The 20,046-nt window shown below is 49.3% G+C and overlaps 6 protein-coding genes across 7 annotated transcripts; 5 read left to right on the top strand and 1 right to left on the bottom strand.

The window, feature by feature from the left end:
* The first annotated feature begins 6,641 nt into the window (after positions 1–6,641).
* On the top strand, positions 6,642–7,906 carry LOC9635752 (protein TRIGALACTOSYLDIACYLGLYCEROL 1, chloroplastic). The gene is made up of 2 exons (XM_002967030.2): positions 6,642–7,634; positions 7,695–7,906. Exons 1-2 carry the CDS (start codon positions 6,750–6,752, stop codon positions 7,836–7,838), a joined length of 1,029 nt encoding a protein of 342 aa, XP_002967076.1. The 5' UTR covers positions 6,642–6,749; the 3' UTR covers positions 7,839–7,906.
* A 41-nt stretch (positions 7,907–7,947) lies between these two features.
* On the top strand, positions 7,948–9,909 carry LOC9635753 (pentatricopeptide repeat-containing protein At4g13650). Its single transcript, XM_002967031.1, has one exon. The coding sequence runs from the start codon at positions 7,948–7,950 to the stop codon at positions 9,907–9,909; it is 1,962 nt and encodes a 653-aa protein (XP_002967077.1).
* A 191-nt stretch (positions 9,910–10,100) lies between these two features.
* On the top strand, positions 10,101–12,439 carry LOC9635754 (malate synthase, glyoxysomal). Its single transcript, XM_002967032.2, has 3 exons — positions 10,101–10,558; positions 10,681–11,334; positions 11,742–12,439. The coding sequence occupies exons 1-3, from the start codon at positions 10,190–10,192 to the stop codon at positions 12,387–12,389; spliced, it is 1,671 nt and encodes a 556-aa protein (XP_002967078.1). The 5' UTR covers positions 10,101–10,189; the 3' UTR covers positions 12,390–12,439.
* A 31-nt stretch (positions 12,440–12,470) lies between these two features.
* On the bottom strand, positions 12,471–14,284 carry LOC9635755 (mitochondrial inner membrane protein OXA1). The gene is made up of 9 exons (XM_002967394.2): positions 13,779–14,284; positions 13,616–13,706; positions 13,517–13,564; positions 13,402–13,460; positions 13,270–13,345; positions 13,079–13,210; positions 12,920–13,027; positions 12,808–12,862; positions 12,471–12,747 (listed from the first exon to the last, which is right to left on the bottom strand). Exons 1-9 carry the CDS (start codon positions 14,261–14,263, stop codon positions 12,566–12,568), a joined length of 1,236 nt encoding a protein of 411 aa, XP_002967440.1. The 5' UTR covers positions 14,264–14,284; the 3' UTR covers positions 12,471–12,565.
* A 45-nt stretch (positions 14,285–14,329) lies between these two features.
* On the top strand, positions 14,330–15,803 carry LOC9632309 (sideroflexin-5). Its single transcript, XM_002967033.2, has 3 exons — positions 14,330–14,836; positions 15,205–15,438; positions 15,576–15,803. The coding sequence occupies exons 1-3, from the start codon at positions 14,361–14,363 to the stop codon at positions 15,775–15,777; spliced, it is 912 nt and encodes a 303-aa protein (XP_002967079.1). The 5' UTR covers positions 14,330–14,360; the 3' UTR covers positions 15,778–15,803.
* A 24-nt stretch (positions 15,804–15,827) lies between these two features.
* On the top strand, positions 15,828–18,590 carry LOC112345447 (poly(A) polymerase I-like). Of its 2 annotated transcripts, XM_024672207.1 has the most exons (15): positions 15,919–15,987; positions 16,042–16,161; positions 16,262–16,352; positions 16,461–16,571; positions 16,626–16,723; positions 16,772–16,855; positions 16,916–17,043; positions 17,105–17,177; positions 17,233–17,278; positions 17,334–17,443; positions 17,499–17,606; positions 17,656–17,718; positions 17,775–17,836; positions 17,887–18,184; positions 18,248–18,590. In XM_024672207.1, the coding sequence occupies exons 3-15, from the start codon at positions 16,304–16,306 to the stop codon at positions 18,470–18,472; spliced, it is 1,455 nt and encodes a 484-aa protein (XP_024527975.1). In that variant the 5' UTR covers positions 15,919–15,987; positions 16,042–16,161; positions 16,262–16,303; the 3' UTR covers positions 18,473–18,590. The 2 variants fall into 2 exon arrangements, with proteins under 2 accessions (XP_024527974.1, XP_024527975.1); XM_024672206.1 differs by lacking the exon at positions 16,262–16,352 and having other exon boundaries at positions 15,828–15,987; positions 16,038–16,161; positions 18,248–18,578.
* Positions 18,591–20,046: the final 1,456 nt, after the last annotated feature.

Genomic DNA, 20,046 nt, shown 5'->3' on the forward strand with positions numbered 1-20,046 from the left:
GACTGCCTTGAAAGGATCTTGCCTCCCTTTCTTCCAGTAGAATTTGCAGTTGCCCAAGAATATCTCTGTTCACTTCGTCCGCATAGCCCAGAGGTTTACTAGGAGATAAGTGACCAGTGACTTGTATGGAAATCTTGCTACAAACTTCCCTGGATAACACAATCAGAAAAACCAAAAAAGAGCTCCACTGTAACATGGCGTAGGGTCACAATCCTGGCTATGCAATTTAACCCCTCACCTTGCCCTTGATGTTGTTGAAGGGCACCATTGCCTGCTTTGCCACTGTAGCCTTAGCAACTATCTTGCTGTTGGATCCTCCTCCTATGTATTCTTTGTTTGTTTATGGTAGTTCATGAACTTTGTTCTTGAGGCGAGCTAGATGCATATTGGATAACTGCAGGAAAGCTTAAATAAGTTGATGGGATTTGTTTTTTAGCTCAATTTACTTTTTTTTTTTTTTTTGTCATTGTGTTTTAAATGAATTAATATTATCAATTAATTAGACAAGTTTGTATGATGGGTTTAATTTGCACAATTCCATAATCGTCATACAACTTAGGAATAAAGGGTTTTTCACCACTTTTGCAAACGGCAACCCTACCCTGAATGATTTTGCTATTTTAATGGCACTACCAAAATAGAACGCTGCTCAATCGATGTCTTGAACATAGACAATTCTCACTCCATCAGCCATTAGTTATCCAAAATTTGATAGTATCTATGTTATGAAAAAAATAAAAGTATTTTTTAAGGTTATAGGATTTACAATTTATTATTCTTTGAATAAGAGCTTTTCTGGAATTTAGTATTCATAGTGATAAAAAGGATATGTATTATAAATCTTTAATTATTTTTCTTTAATCTTATATAAAATTTTAAATTCAGTAAATAAAATTAATGAAGTTTAAGTATAACTTTAATATTTGTTATTTGTTTAGATATTTTGAGTTTGTGGGGTTTTGATTTTGTGAAAAAGTTGGAGTATTGTATATGTGTTTTGGGATTTTGAAATAGTGTTGATAAAATGTAAAAATAATGTTATATGTTTTAATATTAAATAATTGCACCAATGTGTAGAACTACTATTGTATATTTCTTTTTTTTTCTTCTGCACTTTAGGGTTTTAAAGAGTTTACATTTATTATTAATTTAGAAAGATTAGTTTTGGAAAAAATATTTATGCCATGTTAATAAATGTTTCTTTGCAATATTCTAAATATTTTATTTGTTTAAGTACAATGGTACATAATGCATAGTAATTATAAATAAGTAAATAAATCTTGGAAAGTAAAATTAGTTATTTACTTATGATAGTTAAATAAGTTTTTTTGAATTTCTTATTTTTTAATTAGAGAAAATATTCTACTAAAGGTTGTTATTCATTAAAATTAATTTTGTTAAAAATATATTTATAATTATTTTTCTAAACATTTCTTAGTATACTCTAGTTTATGCTATCATCTGTGAGTGCATGGAATATGGAAAGGGAATACAGAAATGTGCATATCAATTAGCCCAAAAACCTTAGCTTATATACCGGAGTGAGTGGTCCGGATTGAAACCAATCCAAAATCCCACTACGCTAATATTAGTATACGGCATCGTAGCCGTACACTTCGCCCTCACAACATCCCCTCCTCTCGGAATAATGGAAGGCCGTCAGGGTTCTCTTGTAAATGGGCCGGGATCTGGAGGAATGTCAGGGGGAGGCATCAGTGGATCTGTAGATGGTATTAACTGCTCCTGATCCCTTTGTATGAAGCGTTTTAACCGCTGCACATGCACAATCTCCGGAGGATCGGCCTGCTGAACGTCATGCCGAACCTCATAAACTTGTGGTCTAACTTGCCGCAACACCCGATACGGTCCTTTCCACTGCGCAAGGAGCCCCTTAGATAAACCACATACTGTAAGATGGGGAAAACGGACTAACACCAAATCATCCACTTTGTACTATGCAGGTGGATGATGATGGGAATTATAGCGCCATTGTTGTCCCACTTGTACGCAACCTAAGTGTTCAGCAAACTCTACTCGGATAAGTGGAAGAATGCTTGTCAAATATTGATCCCATGACCTAGCATCAGGAGCTCGTGGCAATCGCGAAGGTAAACCCAACTCTGTTGGTAATATTGGATCATGACCATATAGAAGTTTATATGGTGAAGCACCAACAGAACTCTGCACCTCTGTGACATAGGCATACCGAAGAGACGGCAAATAACCATCCCAATCCGAATGCTGAAAGTTCACATACTTCGCAATCATCCCTTTGAATGTCCGAACGAGCCGTTCCACCAGACCGTCTGATTGTGGATGATAAGCACTCGTAAAAGTGTGGCGTATCCCCAACCGAGATGTCAAAACATGAAATACCTCAGCCATAAATGCAGGACCATTATCCGAAAGAATCCGCTCTGGACAAGAATGCTGGAACACCACTCGATTGAGGAGGAAGTATCCAACAGCAGTTGCAGAGGCACTAGCAAGAGCACCAACTTCCACCCAACGAGTCAAGTAGTCAGAAACAATAATAATATACTCATTGCCAGCAGTCAATCGTGGAAAAGGTCCTATAAGATCAAACGCCACCAACTCAAACGGACGAGAAACTGCAATTGACTCCAACCGTCCTTCCGCAACACAAGGGGGAGTATTACGAGCTTGGCACCAAACGCAGCTACGCACATACCGGATAATATCACGTCGCATCTCTGGCCAATAGAAAGATCTACGCAGCTTCTCGATGACATGACGGTGTCCCATATGCCCACCTAGAACAGGAGAATCATGGTAGGCATGGAGAAACTGCGGAATAAACACCGAAGGCACCACCAGCCGTAAATGATCATCAGGATCCGTCCCCACAAAATAAAGAAGGCCATCTTCAAGGCGATATTGAGAATGTAAATGCCGGAAAGGCAAGTCATCAGCAAGTGATGCAGTATTCTCAAACCCATCTCGAAGCCTTTGAATCCACGGCTCAATCTTTTGAGCCTCGCGAACCTCATCCAGAGAAGGTAGATCTTGCTCTGCGCCCTGTGGACACTGAACGTCAAGGACAGCAACCACCGACGGCACAGAATCCTCATCTAGAAAATCCACAAATGCTGGAATAACAAGTTTGTCAGAAACATGAGAAGTGAGTGGAGAAGGAAGAGGAGCTCAAGAAAGGGCATCAGCATCAGCCATAGAACTCCCTGGGCGATGAACAACATCGAAATCATATATCTGAAGCTTCAAAGCCCATCGAGCCGTACGACCAACCAGGTTCTTCCGCTTCAATAATGAAGTAACAGCAGCATGGTCACCTTCAAGTAACGTCCGAGAACCATGTAGATATGCATGAAGTTTCTCGAAACCTCAGACTACTGCTAAACACTCCTTCTCCGTCGTGGAGTAGTTCATCTCCACTGGTTGTAATGTACGGCTTATGTATCAATGGGATGGCGCTGACCAGGCACACTTGAGCTCTCTTGCATCAACACACCTCCAAGACCAATGTCAGAAGCATCCACGCGCAAAATAAAATGTCGAGTGTAGTCAGGATATGCCAAAACCGGAGGAGTCGTCAATAGCTCTTTGAGATTCACGAACGCCCGCTCACAATCTGGAGACCAGATGAAAGATGACGTTGATGACTTCAGCAACGCTCGCAATGATGTAGTGCGATCGGAAAGATGATCCACAAAACGACCGAGATACTGCACCTTACCCAAAAAGTGCTGCACATCATTCACACACTTCAGAGTAGGGAACTTTAGAACAGCCACAAGTTTGTCAGGATCAACTTGCAAACCCTCACGAGAAATACGGTACCCAAGATAAGTTGTGTCCTTAGACCCAAACACGCACTTTGACCGCTTCAGCTTTAAACCAACATCGCGTAGCCGATCCAACACTTTACAAACATCACGAACGTGCTCCTCCCACGTCCCCTCTGAGTGGATCAAGACATCATCAATGAAGTCAGCCGTCACCTCCGGCATATCGCAAAGAACCTCGTCCATCATCCGCTGAAAAGTTGCTGGAGCATTGTTCAAACCAAACGGCATCACCAAGAACTCGTACAAACCAAATGGTGTATGAAAAGCAGTCTTAAGAATATCTTCTTTGGCCATCAGTACTTGCCAATACCCAGAAGCAAGATCTAGCTTGGTGAACCAACGACTTCGCCCCAGATGATCCAAGAGATCAGCAGTGTGAGGAAGAGGGTACACGTCCGGGATCGTCACTTCATTTAACGGATAATAGTCGATATAGAAACGAATACTCCCATCAGGCTTTGTCACAAGATGAGGTTCAGATGCCCAAGGACTCCGCGACTTCCGAATAACACCCTTCTCCAACATCTCCTTGACGTTTGCACGTAAAATCTTGATCTCCTTGGGTGACCGACGACGAACAGGAACCTTGATTGGACGAGCATCCCCAGTTGGAATGGGATGATGTGTGGCAATCTTGGCCCCAGACAATAGGTCAAATTCAAAGAGATCAGAATACTCCTTCATGAGCTGGTCAACAGCTGCAACACAAAGATCATCGGAGGGATCGGAAAAGGGAAGAGAAGAACAAGATGGAAACACAAGAGGAAACAGTGGGGGAACAAAAGTAATGGAAGCAGAGGTAGAAGTAGAGGGACGAAGAGGTACGGAAGTGAGAGGAATGGATGAAACATAAGGAAGTATGAGACAAGGGGGAGAAGCCTCAAAGTCACATTTGGCATGATTGCGCTGCAACCAATCCATACCAAGAATGAGGTCAAAAGCTTGACTCGGCACCACCCGCAATGATTGCAACTCAAGCTCGAGATCACCCACACGCACAACCAGGTCCGCCTCATCTCGTGCACATGCATGTGTACGGCCGTTGCCATAAAGAATGAAAACTGGATCCGCCGCACGACGCAAGTGTAGACGACAACGTGTGGCAACAGGTCGAGCAATAGAAGATAAACTCGAACCTGTATCAACCAACACGGAGAGAAGAATAGGAGACCTCTTGTTATAAAAACGAGCTTGGAAAGTAAACACTGGATGAACCAGTGCCGAGTGAACCCCTTGATGATACTCCCGAAAGAAAGATGGAGGGGTCACTAACTTATTCGCGCAAGGCCCCTCCATTACTTGCGCGACTCCTCGTTTCCCGAATGCACCTCGATATCCAAACCTTCCACCGCAGCAGCACCAATAGGACGTTGCTGACGCCAAGGTCTCCACCTAGGAAATGGAGGTTGCCAATCCGGAAAGCGCCGACAACGCCGATAAGTATGACCAACTTCATCACACGCCCAGCAACGAACATCACGGCCACGACCACGTCCTTGCCCTTGTCCTTAGACTCGAGTAGCAGCAGCATCAACCTCCATGGGAACAGGACCATCACTCATAGGAACTGGAGTTGAAGGACGTGTAACAAGAAGTGGAAGAGGTGACGTCTCATAACGTTGTGCCAAGCGAAGAGCATCGTCAAGAGTGGCAGAAGCAAGTGCATGCACAAGTCCGACAAAATCTTGACGAAGTGTTGGCCACAACATTCCTAACTTGATCCGCTCCGACATATTTGGCTCCGCACGAAGCAAAAGACTTCGGAAACGAACGCCAAATTGCATCACCGACTCAGATGGCCCTTGGCGAAGACGATGCAATTGTTGGAAGGCATCATCACAATTGTCGGCGTGTCCGAAGGCATGTTTGAAGACGTCCGGAAGAGCACTCCAATCACCACGAGTGGCTGCGCTCAATCCATTGTACCACTGCAATGCCATCCCTTGGAGACATGTGGGGAACTCACGCAAACGTCGAGCATCATCCCAAGAATGATATGTAGCAATCATCGTGAAGTGATCGAACCAATGGTACATATCATCCCTAAGATTCCCACGAAAGAACTCCAGCCGAATGCGAGGATTGGCACCAAAAGCAGGAGGAGTTGTACCATGTGCCGTGAACGCCGCCATCAACTGAGTTTGGTTGTTCAATTGCAAGCGCATAGCATCAAGCAATTGAACCAACTGCTGCTCTAGAGTCAAAGGAGGAGATTGCGGATCGGCCATGAAGATGAATGAAAAAGAAAGAGCAAAAGAAGAAAAATGACAAAAAGCTGGAAAGAAATGGTAAATCTAGACAATGCAAGAAGCTAAATCTAAACCAAAATCCTGAAAGGAAAGAACAAAATAAAGGAAATGGAAAAAGCTAGATCTAGACAATGCAAAAGCTAGATCTAAACCAAAATCCCAAATCCAAGCACTCCCCAGGGACAATCAAAAATGCCCCTCACCTCCACCATATGGAATATGGAAAAGGAATACAGAAATGCGCATATCAATTAGCCCAAAAACCTTAGCTTATATACAAGAGTGAGTGATCCAGATTGAAACCAATCCGACAGCTACCAAAATCCCACTATGCTAATATTAGTATACGGCATCATAGCCGTACATTTGGCCCTCACACATCTAAGTTTTTATATAATAAAAATAAAATTATGTTTTTAACTTATAATATTATAAATTTTTAATTAATCAATTGAATTAAATATTACTATTAAACAAGCAAAATGTTGTTACATGTAATGTGCAATAAATTATTTTCAGGAAATAAATAATTTACCACTTAATTCTTTTATTACAGAGAAGGAAATGTATTTATACTTTTATTATTATAATATTAAAAGTTATTTAAGATGGAAAAGTTTGGATGTGCTAAAATGGCAAATTTCTCTGGCTCAATGGCCAAGAACCCTAATGCATGGCAGATGTGGCGAGGGCGCTCCTCCGTGCAAAGATTCCGCCAGGTCTGTCATTGCTCCATCGCCGCCACTTCTTCCCAGCAGATCGCGGCGCTCCTCGACCGCCGCGGAAGAAGCTAGCCAGCCTCCAAAAATGCCGGGCAGGGTTTCAGCAACACAGCACCGATGGCGCGCCTCTATCGTCCGCCGCCGCAGCCACAGCCGCCGCAGCAGCAGTAGAGGCCGATTCTAGCCCCGTGCTCGCGGGATGGAAGCCGCCGCGCTACCTATGGCGCGCGCTCGCCACACTCGTCATCGGCGGCCAGGTGATCCTGCGCACTCTCCAGGGAAGAATCCACGTCCGGAACACCGTCCAGCAGCTGGAGGCCGTCGGCCCGGGCTCCCTGGGCGTCAATCTCCTCACCGCCTCCTTCGTGGGGATGGTCTTCACGATCCAGTTCGTCCGCGAGTTCGCCAAGCTCGGCCTCACGCGATCCGTGGGTGGCGTCCTCGCACTGGCGCTGGCGCGGGAGCTCTCCCCGGTGGTGACGGCGGTGATCCTCGCGGGCCGGGTGGGCAGCGCCTTCGCGGCGGAGCTTGGGACGATGCAAGTATCCGAGCAAACCGATACTCTGCGTGTTCTTGGGACTGATCCGGTGGACTACCTCATCACTCCCAGGGTCTTGGCGTGCTGCCTAGCGATGCCGTTCCTCACGCTCATGTGTTTCTCGGTGGGGATGGCGGCGAGCGTGCTCCTGGCCGACTCGGTGTACCGGGTGAGCGCCAACATCATCCTCGACTCCGCCGCGAGAGCCTTGCAGCCGTGGGACATCGTGAGCACCATGATCAAGTCGTTCGTGTTTGGAGGGATCATTTCGATCGTGAGCTGCGCCTGGGGAGTGACGGTAAGTAAGCTTTGAGAGCTTTGATCGTTCTAAAGCGTGTTCTTGGCGTGTTCTTTGCAGACTCTGGGTGGCGCTAAAGGTGTTGGAGAGAGCACGACCTCCGCGGTGGTGATCTCGCTGGTTTGCATCTTCATCGCCGATTTCATCCTCTCGTGGTGCTTCTTCCAAGGCGCTGGGGACGCGCTGAAAGCCGCCATGGGATAGATGGTATGATCTTTGGGATTTTGTTCTAGCTAGCTTCCTCTCAATCGAGAAGACGTGGAAACTCTCTAGAACTGATGCCATGCTTGGCCTCCTGGACGAGGACTGTGCCATGGCGCGCATCTCTGGCGTCTTGGACGAGATGGAGCGCGCCAAGAGCCAGGCGGCGCCGTCAACGTACGCGGCGGTGCTGCGGCGCTGCGCCGACGATCGCGCGCTCGAGCAGGGGCAGCGCATCCACGATCACATCCGCAAGTTCCACGGATTGAGCCAGGACCGGTTCCTGGCCAATTGCCTGGCCGATATGTATGGCAAATGCGGCCGCCCCGACGAGTCCAGGAAGATCTTCGACGCCATCGCGGACAAGAACGTCTTCTCCTGGACGATCCTCATCGCCGCCTTCTCCGAGAGCGTGGATCGCCGCTGGGAGGCCCTCCATCTCCTGCGCTTCATGGATCAGTCCGGCGTAGCGCCCAACGCCGCTACGTTCGTGAGCGTCCTCGTCGCGTGCTCGGAGCTGCGATGCCTCGACGCGGTAATTGCGCTTCACGCGAGAATCGCGTCGCTGGGGCTGGATCTGGAGATCGTCGTTGGAACTGCGCTAGTGAATGCATATGGGAAGTGTGGTAGCGTCGATCGAGCTAAAAACGCCTTCGCAAAGATGCCGATCAAGAACAGCATTTGCTGGACCGCAGTCATCACTGCAAATGCCCAGAACGGGCATTTTGGTCCTGCGATGGAGCTGTACGAGAGAATGGTGCTCGAGGGTCTCAAGCCCGACCGCGTCACCTTTGTGAGCGCGCTGGACGCGTGCGCGAGCTCGCCGCGATCGCCACCACCGCGGTACCGCGCCGTGGTGGCGCAGAGGATCGCCAGCCTCGCCGCCGCCGTCGCAGCCAGTGGCCATGGATCCAGCCCCATCGTCGCCGCCGCGCTGCTCAACATGTATGGCAAGCTGGGCGAGCTCGATCGCGCGCGCGAGATCTTCCATTCACTGCCCGAGAGGAATGCCGTGATGTGGAACGTGATGATCGCGGCGAGCAGCCAGGCGGGAGCGATCCACGAAGCGCTTGGCTTCTTCTGGGCAATGAATCTGGACGGCGCCGCCAGGCCCGACGGCTCTACCTTCACGAGCATCATTAGTGCCTGTGCCGCTGGCGGTGTGCCGCCGGATCTAGCCGTGCGAATCCATGCCGCGCTGCTATCCTCCGGCGTCACGCTAGACGACCCGCTGCTTACCGCGCTGCTCGGGCTTTACGCCAAGTGTGGCCGCACAGATGACGCGCGGCGCGTCTTTTCCGAGATCCGGGAGAAGGGCGTCGTGCCGTGGACGGCGCTCGTCTCGGCCCTGGCCGCGGACGGGCGATCCAGCGACGCTGTGGCGGCGCTCCGCCGGATGGAGCTCGAGGGCGTTCGTCCCAACGAGTATACATTCGTGGCGGCGATCGAGGCCGCGTCCCAGCTCGGGATCGCTCACGGGCGATCGCTCCACGCGCGGGCCACGTCCGCGGGGCTCGACTCGGATCCTTTCGTCGCCAACACGGTCATGGCCATGTACGCGTCGTGCGGCAGCATTGCCGAGGCCCGCGCGGTATTCGACGGCATGGGCCACAGGAGGAACCTGGTGTCGTGGAACTGTATGATCGAGGCACTGGCGCGGCACGGACACAGTCTGGAATCGCTGGCGCTGTACAGCGAGATGGAGCTTGACGGCGTACCGCCTAGTGCTGCCACGTTCGTCAGCGTGCTGGCGGCATGCAGCCACGTCGGGGAGGTGGAGCTCGGCTACCACTACTTCGTGGCGTTCCGGCGCGACTATGGGATCCAAGCCGAGGCGGAGCACATTGGGTGCGTGGTGGATCTCCTGGGCCGCGCGGGATGGCTGGACAGCGCCGAGAGCTTCATCCAGAGCCTCCCAGCGGCGGACCTGTCCAGCTCCTGGGCGGTACTGCTGGGCGCTTGCAAGACACACGGCGACGCGACGCGCGGCGCCCGCGTCGCGGGGTGGGCACTTGGGGTTGACGGCCAGGATGCCGCCTCGTATGTGACGGTCTCAAACCTTCTTCGCCGGTAGCCGTTGATCGTTGACATTTGTTGACCAAGGGAATTTTGAAATGAGCGGTAGGGATTAACTTGGCCGCCATTGCCAAGTGTACATCTTCCCTGTTTAGAAAGATAGGCTCTGACCTCGGATCTTTCCGAGTATAGATTTCATGTCAATAATGCGCTGCTCGTCCACACTCCTCCTACGTATCTCTTCGTATCTTCTCCCAAACTAGGCCATTTTCGGTACATATCGATAAACATCTATCCTAGGGTTTCTAGCGATCGGTGATCGATCAATTCGTCACAGCATGGAGAATGGCTACTCTTCCAAATCGCTTCCGCTGGACGCGCCAGCGGGCATCCGGATCCGCGGGCCTCTCTCGGAGCCCTCCCTCAACCGGATCCTCAGCCGCGAGGCGCTCCAGTTCGTGGCGGATTTGGAGCGCGAGTTTCGCCCGCGCGTGAAATTCAACCTGGGATGCCGGCGGGAGGAGCAAGCGCGCTACGATAGCGGCGAGCTGCCAGGGTTCGATCCAGCCACGCGGGAGCTCCGCGAGGGCGATTGGAGCTGCTCCAAGACGCCGGCCGTGATCGCGGATCGCCGGGTGGAGATCACTGGCCCCGTGGAGCGCAAGATGATCATCAATGCCCTCAACTCGGGCGCCAAAGTTTTCATGGTGAGCAGCGAAGGATTTCGAGAGTTTCTTGAGTTTCTTGCGAAGATTTTGGATGTGGAATTTCTAGCTCTTGCAAGATTTTGGATCGAATTGTCTAGTGAGAATTTCTTGTTTCTTGGCAGGCCGATTTCGAGGATTCCCTCTCTCCAACCTGGGACAACATCGTGCGCGGCCAGAAGAATCTCTGCGACGCTGTGAATCGATCCATCTCCTTCGAGGACAAGGCCAGGAACAAGCACTACAAGCTCAATGACAAGACCGCGGTGCTCTTCGTCCGCCCCCGCGGCTGGCACCTCCAGGAAGCCCACATCGAGATCGATGGCGAGCCCGCCACTGGCGCGCTCATCGATTTCGGCCTCTACTACTTCCACAATCACTCCTCCTTCCGATCCAAGCACGACGGCTATGGCCCCTTCTTCTACCTCCCAAAGATGCAGCACTCGCGCGAGGCCGCGGTGTGGAACGCCGTGTTTGATCGAGCCGAGGAGAGGATGGCCGCGCCGCGGGGTAGCATCCGCGCGACGGTGCTGATCGAGACGCTGCCGGCGGTGTTTCAGATGCACGAGATCCTGTACGAGCTGCGCGAGCACTCGGCCGGATTGAATTGCGGGCGCTGGGACTACATCTTTAGCTTCGTCAAGACGGTGCGCGCTCACCCCGATCGACTGCTGCCCGATCGCTTCCAGGTGGGGATGACCCAGCACTTCCTCAAGAGCTACACGGAGCTGCTCATCCAGACGTGCCATCGCCGCGGTGTCCACGCCATGGGAGGAATGGTAAGCCAAAATTTTCTCTTCTCCTACCATTCCTTCCAGAATTTCTTTCCCTCCATCGATCTCTCTTGCCTATTTCCTAGATTGTGGTGCTCATCGATCGTGATGCTCCGACATATCTGCCTGTTCATCACGTGATCGCGATCGATCTACAGTCCACTTTCTTGCGTGATTCTCCGAAATATCTGCCTATTCTTCCCTGATTGATAACTCCGACCTGATCGCTATCGATCTACAGTCCACTTCCCCGAAACATCGATCGATCTTGCGTGATTCTCCGAAATATCTGCCTGTTCTTGCCTGATTGATCGTTCTTTCACTCGGATCCACTTCCCCGAAATATTTTCGCTTGCTGACCGATCTTTCACTTGCCTGCATCGATCGATCGCTTGTCCGATCCGACCGATCAGGCCGCGCAGATCCCCATCCGCGACGATCCCGCCGCCAACGACACCGCCTTCGAGCTCGTCCGCGCGGACAAGCTCCGCGAGGTGAAGGCCGGGCACGATGGAACCTGGGCGGCGCATCCCGGACTGATCGAGCTGGTGACCAAGGTCTTCGACGACAACATGCCGCGCGCCAACCAGCTCCACATCAAGCGCGACGACGTGCGCGTCACGGAGGCCGACCTCCTCCAAATGCCGCGCGGCGTGAGAACCCTAGAGGGCCTGCGCCACAACACACGTGTCGGCATCCAGTACCTCGCCGCGTGGCTCACGGGGACTGGCTCCGTACCGCTCTACAACCTCATGGAGGACGCGGCAACGGCGGAGATTAGCCGGGTCCAGAACTGGCAGTGGATCAAGTACGGCGCCGTGCTGGATGGCGAGATCGTAGCCGTCAGTGTGAGCAAGGAGCTGTTTGGGCGAGTCGTGGAGGAGGAGATGGGGAGGATCGAGAGAGAGGTGGGGAAGAAGAGGTTTGAGAGTGGGCGATATCGCGAGGCCGCGGCATTGTTTGCGAGGCAGTGCACCAAGGAGGATCTGGACGACTTCCTCACGCTGGATGCGTATCGACACATTGTCAAGTTTGTGCCAGCGCTCCAGGCGCGTTTGTAGAGGGTGACCTTCGAAACTTTGGAATAAGAATAAGCCTCTCTTTCGTATCACTTTTGGAGAACTTGAAAACGTTGTCTCAGATTTTTTTACACTGGTGGCAGCAACTTTATGATTAATTGTTCTTCGTTTTTCCTGCAAAACTTGCTCTGAAGTACCTCGCAGAGATTTTGATCGGCTCAGTGGACCAGGCGCCTTGCCTTCTTCGAGTCGCCGGGATTGAAACTTACGCCTGGTGGAGGAGTGATTGCCTTTCTCGCCGGGGGTTTGGAGCTGGCGATTGTAGGCGGCGGCGCTGGAGTTCCCAAGTGAGACGTGTCCGGGATGTCGAGATATGCTTTGAATTTCTTGTTTCGCAGCACTGAAGGAACGAATGAGACGTGAGAGGCGTCAATAAGTAAAGCGAACAAGCTCTACTTACATGCACCCTGAAGCATCGACCACAGGTTGGACGTCACCCAGTAGCAAAAAAGAGCCTACATGTCAAGAAGCAGAAAGTAGTAAGAAAATATACCAGGAAAACTGTCGATTACCTTCGGAAACTGCGCAGTGAGAGGCAGAAACAAAACTCCCATTCCTCTCAATATGTTCTTCATGGTCTTCTGATTCGGTTGTCCTTGCATTCCGTCGACAGCATTGAGCTACCACAGTCTGCCAGTAAGCGCAAAAACTAGACACACACTACTTCATACCTCCACTGTTATCAGGAAAGTGGCAGTAGTAATGAAAGGCAGAATAAATAGTTCGTCCGGAGTTGTCAAGTCCGTGAACCAAAACGCACCACCCTCTTTGAAAGAATCCATTTTTTCTGCCATCGTGCGCAGCTGTTAAGATCCATCACCACCACAGTTGCTTGCAATTAACAAAGATTGGGACTACGCACCCCAAAAAAGAAGCACATGAAGATAGGTCCTTGAAGCAGCGCGCCGATAAGAGGAGTAAAAGGATCAGTTTTGTGTCTGTAAGAAAATGTAAGCCGCTGTGTCTCGAAAACAAGAAGACTAAAAAGACACACTTTGCAAAGAGCTCAGCCATTTTCCTCTTGTTCTCGGCCAAAGCGACAGGATCATAGTTCTGATACAAGCAACAAAAGTTGGAAACTTGGAGATAGATAATGTGTGCATACTTACAGCTTGTTCCATATCAACTTTGATCTTCTCGAGATCTGGTCTCAACAGCTAGGAGGAAAAACAAAGTCTCAAGACCACAGAAAACTCAAGAGAACTTACCGCAAACCTTGCCGTAGATTTCACTTGATAGATAACGAGTGGAAGAACCATAGTACGAACGGCGACCGTCGTGAGAGCTATGGACAACCACCTCACAAGGAAAAAAACCAAAGAAGAGAGAATCTTAGAGCTTGAAAACCAAAGGAACTCAAGAATTTCTTACCAAGGAAGACCTGTAACAACGTGAGTCGCGTATATAACGTACTGCACTGCCGCTGTCCAGGGGAAAGACTCGGACACCGCCAAAACGATCTCTTTGCTAAGATCGTAAGTGGCACCAGCGGCACCGGACACGATTTCCTGCGCGGCATCCGCCAGCGTCTCTGGAAATCGAATGCTCTCCGCCGCACTCTCACTCATCGAGCTACAAAATCGAACGGAATGGCCGCCGCCAAGGCCAGCAGCAGGAACAGCCTTGCCCAGACTCCTGGAATTCCCAAACATCGCGATGCTCCTGGCATCCAGCGGGAAATGGCCCTGATCCCGCCGCGATGATTCATCCCTGTGCGCGGCGAAGTGATAATCCGCCTTCGCGAATTCGTGAAACCTGGACCAGGATCGTTGCCCGGAAGAATGTGATGTGTGGCAATCGGCGAAGAGACTGGAAGCTCCCCCTCCGAGCTTCCGGAGAGCTCGTCGCGCGGCCATTGCCACACCCTAACCCTAAGCTAAAACCCTGTCCGACGTGGCAGAAAAGCCCTGCTTTTAGGGTTCTTCGTCACGCTTCTCTCTCTCGTCGGCGGCGATGGACGAGAGCTCCTACTGGTCGCGCGTCCAGCGGATTTTCAACATGATGGACATCCGCACGGCGTTCGTGACGAGCGCGCAGGTAGACGCTGCTCTCGATCTCCTCGAGCAGCACGAGCATGGCGGCGAAATATCGGCGGAGAAGCTCGATAGGGCGCGCAAGATCAAGGAGGCCGTCATTCATCCCGACACCGGCGAGAAGATCTTCCTCCCGCTGCGCCTCTCGTTCATCATCCCTTGCAATCTCGTCCTCGACACCCTGATGCTGTCCGCGCGGGGATTCTCGCAGAACGTTGGGGCGCAGTGGCTCAATCAAACGTACAACTGCCTCCACTACTACGCGAATAGGAACGCCTCGAATGCCGAGAGCATGGAGAAGATCTTCCAGGCGTACCTGGGCGCTACCGCCAGCTCTGTTGGCGCCGCCGTTGGCCTCAATGCGCTGCTCGATCGAGCTCCCCAGGGCAGACCATGGTGAGTCCTTCGTCCATCTTCTTTTCTATCTTTCCTTCCTTGAGGATCGATCTTATAGATACTTTCGGCCTCAAAGCTCTTTCTGGATCGAGCTCCCTGGTACGCTGGTTTTCTTTTTTCTTTTCTTCTTCGTTCTTCTTTCCTCGCTTTGTTCATTGCTAGAACTGCGAGATTTTCATGCTTAGCAAGTCCTTTCCTCCGAGAAGCGTCATTCTTGTTGTCGGCTTCTTCTTTTTTGTCCGCATAGTTTATTGTTTGTCTTGAACTCTTGGTTTGTTTATGATCTTGTCACGAGTTACAAGGCTCAAAGAATCGTCAAGAGGTTTGCGAGTTCCAAAATCGTTCGTTCTAACTTTCCCTCTTTTCAGGACGCGGTTAGCTCGAAAGCTTATCCCCTTTTGTGCAGTGGCAGCGGCCGATGTGCTCAACCTGGGAATCACTCGCAGGGACGAGTTCCTCCAGGGGATCAAAGTCTACGATGAGAAGGGCGAGGAAGTCGGGGAGAGCCGACGAGCTGGAGCCATGGCAGTCAGTGCTTGCATACTCGCCCGTGTCAGTGCCGCTACTCCAGTTCTCCTCCTCCCACCTCTTGTGATGCACAGGTACTGTAACTTCTCCTTTTTAGCTTGGCTTGCTCGATGGATTCATGGCTTCTGCTGCTGCTAGATCGTTGATCGCTTCGTGAGAAATTAGTTATCTTCCTCTCAAGATCGATCAAACTAAAGCTTTTTCACTGCAGATTGGAGAGAACGAGATTCTTTTTGCGGCACTCGTATCTCAAGACGCCGGCACTGATGGGTATGATCGCATTGTCGATCCAAGCGGGGGTTCCTCTCTCGTTTGGAATTTTCAAGCAAAAAGCCTCGGTGGATGTGGCGAGCCTGGAGCCATCGCTCTGGAACTGCAGAGTCTCCGAAGTGTACTATAACAAAGGCCTCTGATTTAAAACAAGAAGCATATTCTCGCCTGAGGTTTAGGGTTTAAGGGTTATTCTAGGGCTTTGGAGCTCGAGGAATGGGGGACTAGGGGCTCGCGGCGGGAGAATGGCCCTGCCGGGACTCATCAGGCCGAAGCGCTCGTCACTAATCTTGTCGCTGCGCTCGTCCTACGCCGCATTGCTCTCTACATTGTCCGCCGCGGCTAAAGATCAGGTTAGTGGCGCCTTATCTCATCGCTACACGCTGCTAAAGCGCCATTGTAGATAGTGCCGCTGATTGACGTGGAGAGAGATCCAGCGTTTGGGACTGTGAGACCTGTGGAAGCAGCGCCGCTGCCATTGCCAGTAGCTATCGATGGAGATGATGAAGACGCCACAGACGATGAAGGTTCGCATTTTAGATTTTTTTTTTTCTATTACTTGGATTCCTGGTGTCGAAAATGTGGTGTGGATTACTTCCTTAACTTTGTCTTCCATGTTCTTGGCAGAGAACTTGCTTTAAGTTTGTAGTTGTGTAGAAGGAGGAAAAAATGGTTGTCCTCACAAGTCTGCCTCTTTGTCTTGCCGCGGTCCTTGCAGGTGATTTCATGTCACTAGTGTAAAAACTTTCTGGTTTCCCAGTCGTTCTTCCTCGTATCTGCTCGAAGTTTTTGATTGAATTCTTTGTTTGTTACTTTTCTTTTGCAGACAGTGCTGCAAATCCCAAGTGGAAGAAGTTAACAGGCGCCGAGTGTGGCATTTATCATGGTAACATTCCCCAAAGTGCGTGGAGTGTTTTACAGCGGCTTAAGGACAGAGGTAGAAGTCGAGCGTTGGAAAGACTTACCTTCTGATGCATCAAAGTGTGAGCAGGCTATGGTGTCTACCTTGTTGGAGGCTGCGTAAGAGATTCTCTGCTAAAGCAGGCTCCAAAAGATTACGATATTATTACCACAGCCAATCTTGACGAGGTAAAGAATCGCACCTCGAAAGTATTCACGGCTGACTCGTTCTTGCAGGTCAAGAAAAGTTTTTCTCGTTCCATGATCGTCGGTAGACACTTTCCTGTATGCCATGTAACTTGTTTTGGCCACACGATTGAGGTAAAAGTCACTACCTGGCTTTTCTGTTTTTTTACTAGCATTCGTTTTGCGCTGCCATAGGTGTCGAGCTTTCACACTGTTTCTAGCGTAGGTAGGAGAAAACCCAGAAACATTATGAAGGACTTCTTTAGCAAGGAGGACTTGTTTCGATGTGAGAACACAATGAGCCGAGATTTTACCATAAACGGGTATGTGTTTACAACGTGTTTTTCAACAAAAAGAAATTATTATATTATTTTACTTTTCCAGTTTTATGTATGACCCGTTCGAGCGGACTCTTTTCGATTACGTTGGAGGTCTTCCTGACCTGGAAAAAAAGAAGGTAGTCGGTCTAGCCTTTCTCAAAAAAGAAATTTCTCATCTTGTTTGCTTTAAAGGTCCGGACTATCATTCCTCCTGACGAATCGTTTGCTGAAGATCCTGGTAAACCTCTACTATCGCTAATCCGTGGCTTCTGAGCTTCAATGTGTTTTTGCAGCTAGGCTGCTCCGCGGAGTGAGGATAGCAGCCCGACTTGGCTTTCGCTTTAGTCGGGATACATCACAAGCTGTCAAAGCGTTCAAGTCTTCTCTAATGGCTGTGAATCAGGTAGAAATTTTATGTTCTTGTTTTACAAAATGCCGAATAAAATGGAACTTTTCAGGCTAGACTCATGCAAGAACTCAATACAATGATGGCTTATGGTGCAGCAGCCGCTTCAATCCGACTACTTTGGAAGTATGACTACCTTGATGTAATGCTCCCTGTGCAGGTAACCAATGTTTTTTCGTTGTTTCCGAGTACTGACTCTTTCCTGTCAGGCATCCTACTTTGCGCGCTGTAAGCTTAAAAGATCGAGCAAACCACGTAAAAATCTACTCACGGTACAAAAGTTGAATGTTTCATTTTTTGCGTCCTCTAAACTTTCAAAGCGCTATAGGATCTTCTCACGATTCTCGACAAGTTTTCCACACCAGACAAGCCCTGTCACACAACTCTGTGGTATGCTAGTTCTAACTAGAGCATAATTTTTGGTATTTTCTCGGTCACAGGGTCGCGTTATTAGCCTTTCACCTTGCTCTGGACGAGAAAAGAAGCCACCTTGGAGCCACGGCTGCGCTGCTGGCCATACGCCATCAAAACATGAACTACGCACTTAAGGATCTCGCCAGGTTCGAAGAGAAGCTGAGGCAAGGGGAGATGACCATCAACGAAGCTTACATGGAGCGATCCATCGGCGTGGATGACAACAACACCATAGTCGCCGAGGCACTTCATATAATCGAGGACGCTGTCTCGGCCTTGCAGAAGATGCACGGCAATCCGGAGAACGAGCCATCAACTTACGGGGTAAGAGAGAAAGAAAAAATTTGATCAAGGCCTGCGCTTACTTACACTGCTTCTCCCTTTCAGACTCTCATTTCTCGCACAATGTACGCTAAAGTTCTCAAGCTCTTTCACGGAGCCAGGGATCGGGTTCGCGTGGAGAGCTTGTATGCCAAGCGCGCTACCTCGGATCACATGAGGAAGCGAGGTTTCGTGGAGGGCGTGGATGCCGAAGTTGTCCATGCTCTCTCGTGCATCTGCCTCAACACATTATACCTTCCCGCAAAAGGCAATGTGTTCCTCTTTAATTGACGTGTACAATATCTCTCTGTTTTTTTTGTAGAATTTTCTTTTCATGCGACAAATTTGCCGCTTTAGACGAACTTTTAATGCAAAGTTATCGCATTCCAACGCGACATGCTTGCGGCTATCGCTGACATGGATCTTAATTTTGGAAGAATTACACACTACATAGACAAAAGTATATCTCTCGCAAAGAATGATTTAAGCGTCTTTTGGCTATTTTCACTTGAAAGCATTATTATTTTGTCTTTTGGAAAGTTTATTTGTCTTTATTTAGATGATTTGTAGTGGGATTATTTATTAGTTCCTGTATCCCATATGGCTTTTGCATTAGAATACAAGACAACGTTTCCATCCCTCTGGATGACCAAAGACGAGCTCAAGAGGCAAGGCTGTGAGCATTGCCTAGGAGTAGACCACAGGTGAAAACCATTCTTATCAAACAGCCCAAGGACCCCCTCGAAAGAAAGACTAAGAACACAGTCCAGGGCAACTGTTCCACTCGCCCACACAAATCTAACACCATCTTCCCCTAGCTCGAAGAAAATCAGGTTACATGCACTTGTCACATGGAAAGCATAATGCCTGTCATGAGACAAAAGCGAGCCACCCTTGGATAGCCTTGAGTTGAATGGACTACTGCTCTCCAGTTCAAACCCTACAACCCAACAATCTGTAGTAGCTGCTGCTAATCCCATGGATGTTTCGATGTTTCTTTCTAGATCCTGTTCATGGGACAGTGAGTCTAGCTGATATCCCCATGGCGGTGGGGGCGGTGGTGTTTGCAATGGTGGATAAAAATATTCAAAGATGTATTTACCAAAATGGGCCTCAAATCTACGTGGGTATAAACCCGACCTCCTGATGCTTGAGAGTTGAGCTCTCACGCTTTCAATGAGTGCACCAATTTGAACCTTGAATGCGTGGCCTGTAATATGTGAGAAGGAGCTTGAAGAGCATCCTTGTCCGCCAGCATAGAGATCATTGCCATACCGACCACAAGCCCAATGGAGACGTTGAGAGGCAACCCCTGCAACATCTTCGAGTGCTCTCGAACCAATTTGGATCATAGCATTATCATTTATTCGATTTAGCTGCTCAAGTATAATGTCTAGAGTCCGATTGAACAACACCTCAACGAGAACATAGTCAGAGCCCTTGAACGTGAATCCAACAGCTGTGGTAATTATAAGTAGAAAGCATCCCAAAATGCCATACACTGCCATAAGGAATTAGTATGGCTGCTGTAAGGTTTATATACTAGCCACTTTTGGCTCTAAGTTTTAGATTCGATTATAACTATGTAATGTTCTAAAGTCATCAGATCAAAAGGGAAGCCTTTTGGTCCAGAATGAAAGATATTTTGTAGTAAGTGAACGACTTGTATTGATCCCTGGAAAGGTTTTCAAACCCACAGATGACTCTGAAATTATGATCATGCAACAGCTCTATGCTCCATGCTTTTGTATTTTCCATTCAAAGCTTTGATTATTAGGGAATTTCTTTCTTGAAGTACATGGACCAAGAACAGATACCAATGTCTATCTTTTCTTATGTTCGAAGCTTTGCTCACACCATACATG

Source organism: Selaginella moellendorffii, unplaced genomic scaffold (genome assembly GCF_000143415.4).
Source record: "Selaginella moellendorffii unplaced genomic scaffold, v1.0 SELMOscaffold_8, whole genome shotgun sequence".
NCBI classification, from domain to species: domain Eukaryota; kingdom Viridiplantae; phylum Streptophyta; class Lycopodiopsida; order Selaginellales; family Selaginellaceae; genus Selaginella; species Selaginella moellendorffii.

Coding starts and splice junctions, on each gene's coding strand:
- LOC9635752 (XM_002967030.2), top strand. CDS start 6,750: ATGGCAGATGTGGCGAGGGCGCTCCTCCGTGCAAAGATTCCGCCAGGT. Junction 7,635..7,694: donor GCTGCGCCTGGGGAGTGACG/GTAAGTAAGCTT, acceptor TGTTCTTTGCAG/ACTCTGGGTGGCGCTAAAGG.
- LOC9635753 (XM_002967031.1), top strand. CDS start 7,948: ATGGCGCGCATCTCTGGCGTCTTGGACGAGATGGAGCGCGCCAAGAGC.
- LOC9635754 (XM_002967032.2), top strand. CDS start 10,190: ATGGAGAATGGCTACTCTTCCAAATCGCTTCCGCTGGACGCGCCAGCG. Junction 10,559..10,680: donor CGGGCGCCAAAGTTTTCATG/GTGAGCAGCGAA, acceptor GTTTCTTGGCAG/GCCGATTTCGAGGATTCCCT. Junction 11,335..11,741: donor TCCACGCCATGGGAGGAATG/GTAAGCCAAAAT, acceptor CCGACCGATCAG/GCCGCGCAGATCCCCATCCG.
- LOC9635755 (XM_002967394.2), bottom strand. CDS start 14,263: ATGGCCGCGCGACGAGCTCTCCGGAAGCTCGGAGGGGGAGCTTCCAGT. Junction 13,707..13,778: donor GTTGTTACAGGTCTTCCTTG/GTAAGAAATTCT, acceptor TTTCCTTGTGAG/GTGGTTGTCCATAGCTCTCA. Junction 13,028..13,078: donor CTTTCCTGATAACAGTGGAG/GTATGAAGTAGT, acceptor AGACTGTGGTAG/CTCAATGCTGTCGACGGAAT.
- LOC9632309 (XM_002967033.2), top strand. CDS start 14,361: ATGGACGAGAGCTCCTACTGGTCGCGCGTCCAGCGGATTTTCAACATG. Junction 14,837..15,204: donor GCTCCCCAGGGCAGACCATG/GTGAGTCCTTCG, acceptor CCCTCTTTTCAG/GACGCGGTTAGCTCGAAAGC. Junction 15,439..15,575: donor CCACCTCTTGTGATGCACAG/GTACTGTAACTT, acceptor TTTTCACTGCAG/ATTGGAGAGAACGAGATTCT.
- LOC112345447 (XM_024672206.1), top strand. CDS start 15,880: ATGGCCCTGCCGGGACTCATCAGGCCGAAGCGCTCGTCACTAATCTTG. Junction 16,724..16,771: donor CCACAGCCAATCTTGACGAG/GTAAAGAATCGC, acceptor TCGTTCTTGCAG/GTCAAGAAAAGTTTTTCTCG. Junction 18,185..18,247: donor ACGAGCCATCAACTTACGGG/GTAAGAGAGAAA, acceptor TCTCCCTTTCAG/ACTCTCATTTCTCGCACAAT.